The sequence below is a fragment of the Meriones unguiculatus genome (assembly GCF_030254825.1).
Source record: "Meriones unguiculatus strain TT.TT164.6M chromosome 16 unlocalized genomic scaffold, Bangor_MerUng_6.1 Chr16_unordered_Scaffold_43, whole genome shotgun sequence".
NCBI classification, from domain to species: domain Eukaryota; kingdom Metazoa; phylum Chordata; class Mammalia; order Rodentia; family Muridae; genus Meriones; species Meriones unguiculatus.
Window position 1 is genome coordinate 2,533,647 of NW_026843701.1, and position 10,923 is coordinate 2,544,569.

The 10,923-nt window shown below is 38.1% G+C and overlaps 1 gene segment (V, D, J or C); it reads left to right on the forward strand.

Moving 5' to 3' along the window:
* Positions 1 to 2,601: 2,601 nt before the first annotated feature.
* Positions 2,602 to 4,430, forward strand: LOC110544284 (immunoglobulin kappa chain variable 6-17-like; the record flags this gene model as incomplete). The annotated part of the segment is given in 3 exon segments: positions 2,602 to 2,650; positions 2,835 to 3,122; positions 4,393 to 4,430. Coding segments are annotated over 3 exon segments (375 nt in total), but the record flags the coding sequence as incomplete, so codon positions are not given.
* Between the last annotated feature and the right edge of the window lie 6,493 nt (positions 4,431 to 10,923).

The window sequence follows — 10,923 nt, forward strand, 5'->3', positions numbered from 1 at the left end:
TGATTAATTTTGTTTGAAAGTCTATTTTATTAGATATTAGGATAGCTATCCCAGCTTACTTTTGGGGTTCATGTGCTTGAGAAAACTTTTCCAGCCCTTACTCTGAGATAGTTTTTAACTTTGTTGCAGAGGTGTATTTCTTGGATGCAGCAGAATGTTGGGTCTTGTTTCTGCCACCATTCTGTTAGTCTGTCTTTTTCTTAAGATCTGAGTCCATTGCTGTTAATAGATAATAGTGACCAAAGTATGTTAGTTCCTATTATTGTGGAGTTGGTGGTGTTACTGTATTTCAATACTTGTTTTCTTCTAATTTTGTGTTGTGAAGTTTTCTATATTGTGTGTTTTCTTGAGTGTAGTTGTTTTTATTGGATTAGAGTTTTCCCTCCAGCATCTTCTGTAGGGCTTTGATGCACTGCAGATATTGTTTTAGTTTTAGTTTGTCATGGAATATTTTGTTTTCTTCCATGTTGATTGAAAGCTTTGCTGTGTATAGTAGTCTGTGTTGGCATCTGTGGTCCCTCAGTCTGCATGACAGCTGCCCAGGCACTTCTGACTTTCATAGATTTTGTTGAAAAAATTTCTGTGATTCTTATTGTCTACGCTTTTATATCACTTGGCCTTTTTTCCCTTGCTGCTTTTTATGGTTTTTTTTTCTCTGTTCTGTTGATTTATTGTTTTGACTATGATGTGATGTGTGTAGTTTCATTTCTGGTTTAGTCAATTTGGTGTTCTCTAGGCCTATTGTATATTTATGGACATCTCTTTCTTTAAGTTGGGAAAATTTTCTTCTGTGATTTTCTTGAAAATTTTCTGGACCTTGGAGCCAGGAATCTTCTTTTAAGAATAATATTTCTATTATTCTTAGATATCAACTTTTTTTAAATTTTTATTAATTATAGATTATTCGCTTTGTATCCCCCCCGTAATTCACTCTCTCCTCCCTTCCCAATCCCTCCCTTACTCTCCCTTCTCTACACATGCCCTTCCCCAAGTCCACTGATAGCTGAGGTCTTCTTTTTCTTCCTTCTGATCCTAGTCTATTAGGTCTCATCAGGAGTGGCTGCATTGTCTTCCTTTGTGGTCTGTTAAGGTTGCACCCCTATCAGGGGGAGGTGATCAAAGAGCAGGCCAATCAGTTCATGTCAGAAACAGCCCCTGTTCCCATTACTATGGGACCCACTTGGACACTGAACTGCCATGGGCTACATCTGTGCAGGGGTTTAGGTTATCTCCATGCATGGTCCTTGGATGGAGGAAATTTTGTTCAAAATTTTGGTTCTGTTGCTCTCTTGTGGAGCTCCTGTCCTCTCCAGATCTTACTGTTTCCCACTTCTTTCTTAAGAGTCCATGCACTCTGCCCAAAAGTTGGCCATAAGACTCAGCATCTGCTTTGATAGTCTACAGGGCAGAACCTTTCAGAGGCCCTCTGTGGCAGCCTCCTAACTTGTTTCCGGTTTTCTTCTTCTTCTGATGTCCATCCTCTTTGCCGTTTTGGATAGGGATTGAGCATTATGGTCAGAGTCCTCCCTCCTGATTAGTTTCTTTAGGTGTACAGATTTTAGTAGGTTTATCCTATATTATATGTCTATATGAGTGAGTATAAACCATGTTTGTCTTTCTGCTTCTGGGATAGCTTACTCAGGATGATCTTTTCCAGTTCCCACCATTTACCTGCAAATTTCATGATTTCCTTTTTTTTCTGATTAATATTCCATTGTGTAGAATTACTAAAGCAACTTTTAAGGAAAGTGTTCATTGGGGCTTTCAGAGAATTAAAATCCATGATAGCAGAATATATGCAGCAGACCAAGTAGTTGCTTAAGCAGAAGCTCATGGCTCACTTCTCCATCTCTATGTATGCATTTAGATATATATGTATGTATCTATGTATGTATGTATACCATGTGTGCGCCATAACTGGAATTATAGATGGCTGAGGATTATCAAACAATTGCTTGGAATCAAATGTGAGCCATTTACAAGAGAAACAAATGTTCATAAACTCTGACCTGATACTCTACCCCTAAATCTTTCTGTTTTAATATTTATCCCACCTTTTTTTCCTTCTCCTTCCTTTATATCCTCTCCATGTTAACCATTCCTCCCCAAACCAAATTTACCTTTTCTTCTTTACATCCTCTCCTTTCTTTCCTTTCTCTCTCCTCATTTTTCCCTCTTTTTTTCTTTTACCCTTCCTCATTTTCTTTCTGCTGTTGTTGATCAGGATATTTCTTGTTTCCTCAGAATTATAATCAAAAGTTTTTCTAGTATTATTTCTGTGGAACTTATTTGACATAAAAGTTTTTATTTTTAACAGAAGTGTGTCATGAGTGCATCTCAATATTTGTGGTTTGAGAGCTCTAAGTTGGTTCTTGAAATTTTATGTTGACTTTTTCTCCCCATGTTTGCTTACTCAGTGTGATGCTAGTTTTGGCTATAAATTTAACCTGGATATTCTCACAATGCAGTACCCAGGCTATTTCCTTTCTTACTTGATAATTATTTGCATAGGTTCCTACAAGCCAGCCCAGCTGCCCATATTTTATAAACCTGGGTTTTGAAGTGAGAACTGAAAAGCATCAGACAGGCAGTGGCGTGAAGATGGAGGCACAGACCCGGGTCTTCATATTCCTGCTCCTCTGGATGTCTGGTGAGACATTACAGCATATTAGAGTATCACCAACATAATTCATTTGTAGAGATACAGATATTTACCATTGGAATCCAGTAGTGTGTTGGCAATGCCATTAGAAAAGGTGTTTTCGATCCCAACATTTGTATCAGGAATTCATTTTATGTATATGTGTATACTCTTTGTCTTTTTCTGATTGCAGGTGCTGAAGGGGACATTGTGATGACCCAGTCTCCTGAAATCATGTCCACATCTGTTGGAGACAGGATCAGTTTAAGCTGCAAGTCCAGTCAGAGTGTGGGTAGCTATGTAGCTTGGTACCAGCAAAAACCAGGGCAATCCCTTAAGCGGCTGAATTACTATGCATCCAGTCGGGACACTGGGGTCCCTGATCGCTTCACAGGCAGTGCATCTGGGACAGATTTCACGCTCAGCATCAGCAGTGTGCAGGATGAAGACCTGGCAGTTTATTACTGTCAGCAGGGTTACAGTACTCCTCCCACAGTGCTTCGGCCTCTAACAAAAACCTCATTGAGAGATTCACCAACTGACTGCAGCACACATAGCCCTTGGTCTGTACACTTCCTTCTTCTGCCTGAGATATTCTATGCATGACTAATTGGTAAAACATACTGCAGAAAATTGATCAAGAGATGGCATTCATTTTCTTATAGTTTTGGCAACAAAGGTACAGATAGATAAAGAGTGAGAAGCTAAGTCAAGATATTTAGAATTGGGGTGTTGCACTGAGAGGATACAGTACCAGCAAAAAGCATCAGTGAACTTTATTTACAGAGTCATGCTATTTTAGAAACCTCTGTGTTAGGTCTTTATACTATAGTGAGTCTGTAAAAAAAGGGGGGGATAGAATTTAAAATCCTTTACAAATATTACAGCATCATGAGTTTAGATTTAAGAATCCTCATGCCATTGGTTACTGACCTGGAAAGTGCTCATCTTGCATTCAATTCCTTCAGAGTTGGCCAAAGATTTATTATACAAGTTGAAAGCATTAAATCCCTTTATCAGCCATCTGCATTCATTCAGTATAATGCTTAGAGCATTTGTGCTAAATAGTATTTGAAAATATTAGGACACAATTCCTGGTTTACAGGATCTTGGAGTCTCATTGCTATTCAAATACATTTACAAACATCATACATAAAAAAAAAAAAAACAGGAAGCATTTTAAGGGCCAGACAGACCCAATGTTCTCTCAGAGGCCCTCAAGAAAAGACAATAAGAATATTAGTTCTCTGTTGTTGTTAAAGGTAGCCTTGGCAAGGACCACTCTGAGCATGGGGCCTGAGCCTTGAAGAAGTTAAGGTTTCAGTCCTTGACAACTGGGATTTCTCCTTTGAAGGGTCATGGATGATGTCAGTGCTACGGCAGTTGTGACTGAGGCATCCCGTGTTTTCTTTGCCTACAGTGTCTGATTTAGCTCTCTTTTCACATGGATCCAGCAACTCCCTTCTTTTTTTTATTTTTTTTAAATTCTTTATTAATTACACTTTATTAACTATGTATCGCCGCTGTGGTTCCCTCCCTCCTCCCCTCCCAATACCTTCCTTCCTCTACCCTCTGCATGCATGCCCCTCCCCAAGACGACTGATAGGGGAGGTCTTCTTTTCCTTCTTTCTGACCCTAGTCAATTAAGTCTCATTGGAAGTGGCTGCATTGTCTTCTTCTGTGGCCTGGAAATGCTGCTTCCCCCTCAGGAAGGAGTAATTAAGGAGCAGGCCAATCAGTTCATCTCAGAGAAAGTCCCTGTTCCTATTACAATGGAACCCACTTGGATATTGAACTGCCATGGCCTACATCTGTGCAAGGGTCTTAGGTTATCTCCATGCATAGTCCTTGGTTGGAGAATCAGTCTCAGGGAAGAATGCTGTGCTCAGATTTTTTGGTTCTGTTGCTCTCCTTGTGGAGTTCCTCTCCTCTCCAGATCTTACTGTTTCCCATTTATTTTATAAGTTTCCCTGCAATCTGCCCAAAGGTTGCCCATGAGTCTCAGCATCTGCATTGATAGTCTTCAGGGCAGAGTCTTTCAGAGGTCCTCTGTTTTAGGCTCCTGACTTGTTTCCTCTTTTATCCTTCTTCTGATGTCCATCCTATTTGCCTTTCTGGTTAGGAATTGAGCATTTTAGCAAGAATCCTCCCTCTTGATTAGTTTCTTTAGGTGTACAGATTTTAGGAGGTTTATCCTATATTATATGTCTGTATGAGTGAGTATATACTGTCTGCATCTTTCTGCTTCTGAGATAGCTCACTCAGGATAATCTTTTCCAGATGCCAACATTTACCTGCAAATTTCATGATTTCCTTGATGCTACACTTCTTAACAAATTTTCTTGACATATAAATCAATTTATACAAGCCTTCCTGATCCCAAGTTTTTCTTTTCTCTTTTTAATTCCTCTTTCCTTTCTTCTTCCACTTGACTTCTCATCATTCCTTACCCTTACATGTGCAGGTTCATGTCACTGTGGAATGTCTTTATACCTCTGTGTATTGTTCGTGGTAGATTTGTTGTGTATAGTAGTGCTGGCTGAAACCTGTGGTCCCCCAGAGTTTGCAGAATATCCTTTCAGGAGCTTTGTTTTAGGGGCTTCACTGAGAAATTAGGTGTTATTTTAATGGTCCTGCTCTATATGTGACTTTATCTTTCCCCATTAAATCCTTTAATAACCCTTCCCTCCATTTATATTGAGTGTTTTGTTTGATATGTTTTGTGGTATGCTTCCATTTTAGTCCACTTTGTATTCTGTATGGGTCTTGTACATTGCTTTACAGGTATCTCATTGTTTAGATTAGAGAAATATTCTTCTATGATTTTGTTGAATGTATTTTCTGGGCTTTTTACCAGATTGTTTCCTTTCCTCTATCCACGCTAATCACAGGACTGGTCTTTTGATAGTGTGTGTGGATTCCTTCATGTTTTGTGTCTGGATATTGTTTTAGACCTAGCTGTTTCTTTGAGAAAACTACTCCAACTCCCTTGTTTTCAAGATGTGACATTCTTTCTTGTGTGTCTTGTAATCTGGTGGTAAGTCTTAACTAATTTTTAAATATAAACACCGATTTTATTATTTATTCACATTTTAATTCTTTATTAATTACACATTATTCACTTTGTATCCACCCTGTGGTTCCCTCCCTCCTCCCATCCCGATCCCTCCCTTCCTCCTCACTCTGCACACATGCTCCTCCCCAAGTCCACTAATAGGATAGGTCTTCCTTTTCTTCCTTCTGCTCCTAGTCAATTAGGCTTCATCACGAGTGGCTGCATTGTCTTCTTCTGTGGCATGGTAATGCTACTCCCCCCTCAGGGGGAGGTAATTAAAGAGCAGGCCAATCAGTTCATGTCAGAGACAGTCCCTGTTCCTATTTCTATGGAACCCACAGCTACATCTGTGCAGGGATCTTAGGTTATCTCCATGCATGATCTTTGGCTGGAGTAGCAGTCTCAGGAAAGACCCCTGTGCTTAGATTTTTTCTTTCTGTTGCTCTCCTTGTGGAGTTCCTGTCCTCTCCAGATCTTATGTTTCCCACTTCTTTCAAAAGATTCCCTGCAATCTGCCCAAAGGTTGGTCATAAGTCTCAGCACCTGCTTTGATAGTTTGCAGGGCAGAGCCTTTCAGAGGTCCTCTATGTCAGGCTCCTGACTTGTTCCCTCTTTTATCCTTCTTCTGATGTCTATCCTCTTTCCCGTTTTGGATAGGGATTGAGCATTACTGTCAGAGTCCTCCCTATTGATTAGTTTCTTTTGGTGTACAGATTTTAGTAGGTTTATCCTATATTATAGGTCAAAATGAGTGAGTATAAACCATGTGTGTCTTTCTGCTTCTGGGATAGCTCACTCAGGATGATCTTTTCCAGTTCCTACCGTTTACCTGGAAATTTCATGATTTCTTTGTTTTTCATTGCTGAATAATATTCCATTGTGTAGGTGTACCAAAATTTCTGTATCCATTCTTCAGTTGAGGGGCATCTGGGCTGTTTCCAGCCTCTGGCTATTACAAATAAAGCTGCTACCAACATGGTTGAACAAATGTCCTTATTGTGTACTTGTGCCTCTTTTGGGTATATGCCTAGGAGTAGTATAGCAGGATCTTGAGGAAACACTATTCCTAGTTGTGTAAGAAAGCACCAGATTGATTTCCACAGTGGTTGTACAAGTTTACATTCCCACCAGCAGTGGAGGAGGGTTCCCCTTTCTCCACAACCTCTCCAGCATGTGTTGTCACTTGAGTTTTTTATCTTAGCCATTCTGATGGGTGTAAGGTGAAATCTTAGGGTCATTTTGATTTGCATTTCCCTTATGACTAAGGACATTGAACATTTCTTTAAGTGTGTCTCTGTCATTCAATATTCCTCTATTGAGAATTCTGTTTAGCTCTGTACTCCATTTTTTAATTGAATTACTTGATTTGTTGATGTTTAACTTCTTGAGTTCTTTATATATACTGTATATTATATATGATATATATAGTATTATATATTACTATATATATATATTATAGTCCTCTGTCAGATATAGGGTTAGTGAAGTTCCTCGGCAGTTGTTTTGTTCTGACAACAGTGTCCTTTGCTTTACAGAAGCTTTTCAGTTTCATGAGGTCCCATTTATTGATTGTTGCTCTTAGAACCTGTGCGGTTGGTTTTCTGTTCATGAAGTTGTTCAATGCTCTTCCTCCTTTTTTTTCTAAGAGGTTTAGTGTGTCTGGTTTTATATTGAGGTCTTTGATCCACTTGGAATTTAGTTTTGTGCAGGGTGATAAATATGGATCTATTTTCATTTTTCTACATGTAGACATCCAGTTAGACCAGCACCATTTGTTGAAGATGCTGTCTTTTTTCCACTAAATAATTTTGGCCTCTTTGTCAAAAATCAGGTGTCCATAGTGCATGGATTTATTTCAGGTTCTTCTATTTGATTCCATTGACCTGCCAGTCTGTTTCTATGCCAGTACCATGTACTTTTAATGTTGTTGCTCTATAGTACAGCTTTAGATCAGGGATGGAGATACCTCCAGAAGATCTTTTACTGTAGACGATTGTTTTAGCAATTCTGGTTTTCTTGTTGTTTTATATGAAGGTGAGGATTTTTCTTTCAAGTTCTATAAAGAATTATGTTGGAATTTGATGGGAATTGCATTGTATCTGTAGATTCCTTTTGGTAAGATAGCCATTTTTACTATATTAATCCTGCTAAGTCATGAGCATGGGAGATCTTTCCATCTTCTGATATCTTCTAATTCTTTCTTCAGAGACTGGAAATTTTTTTCATACGAGTCTTTGACTTGCTTGGTTAGGTTCACACCAAGGTACCTTATGTCCTTTGTGGCTGTTGTGAAGGGTGTTGTCTCCCTATTTCTTTCTTGGCCTTTTTGTCTTTTGTATACAGGAGAGCTACTGAATTTTTTGAGTTTATTTTATATCCCACCACTTTGCTGAAGATGTTAATCAGCTGTTTTTTCACTTTTAATACCATTGTATCCTCCTTCCTTGCTCTTACCTCCTATTCCCCTCCACTGTTTCTCAGAAAGGGGGACCCGTTCTCCCCTACTTTCTGACTCCAGTCTATCAAATCTAATTAGGACTGCCTACATCTTCTTTCTCTGTGACTGGCAATGCTCTCAACCAGGGATAAGTGATCAAAGAGCAAGGAACACATAGCCCTTGCTCCATTTACTAGGGGCCCACTTGGAGATTGACTGTCCTATGGGCTACTTCTTAGCAGGGTATCCATGTCCTCTTCATGTATGGTACTTAGTTGATGCATCAGTCTTTGCAGTCCCCATTGGGCCCAGATTTGTTGGTTTTGTTGATCTTCTTATGGAAGAAGCTTCTGTCCATTGTGTGTATTTCAATACATCTGTACATTCCTATGATTTCCTGTGCTCTGACCAAAGTTTGACTGTGATTCTCAGCATATGCTTCAATCCCGTTCTTGGTGGAATCTTTCAGAGGACTTTTTTGATAGTCTCCCACTCTGTTCCTTCTCGTCAATCACTTCCAGTGTCCATTCGATTTTTCCTTCTGGATGAGAATTAAACATCCTCCCTTGAATCCTCCTTGTTATTTAGCTTCTTTAGGTCTGTGAACTGTAGTATAGTTATCCTCTATTATTTGGAAAATAGTCACTTACAAGTAAGTATACAATGTTCATGTCTTTTTGACTCTGGATCACTTCACACAGGATCTGTTTGTTTGTTTTTTTTCCTAGTTCCATCCATTTGCCTGAAAATTTCCTGATTTTTGTTTTTAATAGCTGACTAGTATTCCATTGTATAAATATACCCCAATTTCTGTATTCATTCTTCAGTTGAAGGACATCTAAGTTCTTTTCAAAATCTGGATATTGTGAATAAAGCTGTATGAACATAGTTGTGCAAAAGTCTTTTGTTGTATGGTGGAACATGTCTTGGGTATATGCCCAGGGGTAGTATAGCTGGGTCTTGAGGTAAAGCTCTTCCCAGTTTTCTGAGAAAGCACCAGATTGTTTTCCAAAGTGTTTCTACAAGTTTACACTCCCACCAGCAGTGGAGCCATGTTCCCCTTTCTTCACATCCTCTCCATCATGTGCTGTTACTTGAGATATTTTTCCTTAGCCATTCTGATAGGTATAAGATGGAATTCCAAGGTCATTTTGATTTGCATTTCTCTGATTAAGAATGTTGAACATTTCTTTAAGTGTGTTTCTCTTCCATTTGATATTTCTGTGTTGAGAATTCTCTGTTTAGTTCTGTACCCCAGTTTTTAATTGGGTTAATAAGGTTTGTTTTTTTTTTTTTTTTAGTTTTGTTTCTTAAATTCTTTATATATTTTGATTTTTTAAGTTCTCTGTTGTATGTACAGTTCATGAAGATCTTTTTTTTCTCAGTCTGTATGTTCTTGTTTGGTTCTGTTGACAGAGTACTTGCTTTTCAGAAGTTTTTCAGTTTTATGAGGTCCCATTTATTAATTGTTGATCTTAGAGCCTGAGCGGCTGGTGTTCTGTTCAGGAATGTGCCAATGAGATCAAGGCTCTTTCCCACTTTTTCTTGTAACAGATTTAGTCTGGTTTTATGTCGAGGTGTTTAATCCACTTGAACTTTATTTTTGTGCAGCATGATAAGTATGGATCTATTTGTGTTTTCTGCATGTACATATCCAATTAGACCAGCACCATTTGTTGAAGATGATATTTTTTCCATTGTATGAATTTGGCTCCTTTATTAAAGATCATGTTTCTGAAAATATGTGGGTTTATTTCTTAGCTTTCAATTTTTTTTTTTTTATCTTACAGGATTGTGTTAACCCTACTGGGTTATTTGTTTTTCCATATGAAGTTTAGAATTTTTTTTTCAAGGCTGTAAGGAATTGTCTTGGTATATTCATGATTGTAGCACTGAATCTTTTGGTAATCTGACCATTTTTACTTGGTAGACCTATTGATCAATGAGTGTGAAAAATATTTTTTTCCCTCCAATATCATAAACATGGACAGGTGTTGGATTTTTGGTAATGTTTTTTCAGCATTCAAGAAGATAATCATGCATTTGTTTTTTTCTTTCAGTTTGTTTATATAATAGATTACATTGATGGATTTCCATATATTGAACCACTCTTGCATACCAAGGAGATGAAGCCTCCTTAGATATGGTTGATTATATTTTTGATGTGCTCTTGGATTCAGTTTGCGAATATTTTTGAGTATTTTTATGTCAATGGTCAGAAGCTAAATTGACCTGAAATTCTCTCTTTGACTGGTCTTTGTGTGCTTTATGTATCAAGGTGACTGAGACCTCATAGAATGAGTTTGGTAATGTTCCTTCTGTTTGTGTTTTATAGAATAGTTTGAAGAGTATTGGTATTAGCTCTTCTTTGAAGGTCTGGTAGGATTCTGCACTGAAACCACCTGGCTCCAGGCTTCTTTCTGATGGGAGATTTTTGATAACTGCTTCTATTTCCTTAGGGGATACAGGACTGTTTACTTTGTTTACCTGATCTTGATTCACCTTTAGTAAATGGAATCTTTCAAGAGAAATGTGCATATCATTTAGATTTTCAAATTCTTTTGTGTATAGGCTTTTGAAGTAGGATATAATGATTCTTTGGACTTCCTCAGTGGCTGTTGTTATGTGTCTCTTTTCATTTTTTCATTTATTTTTTATTAAAAATTTTATTATCATGATTTATTATAATTTATTCAATTTTTATCCTGATTGTGGCCCCCCTCCCACATCTCCTCCAAATCCCACTCTTCCTTCCTTTTCTCCCTATATGCCCCACTCCTAATTCACTGA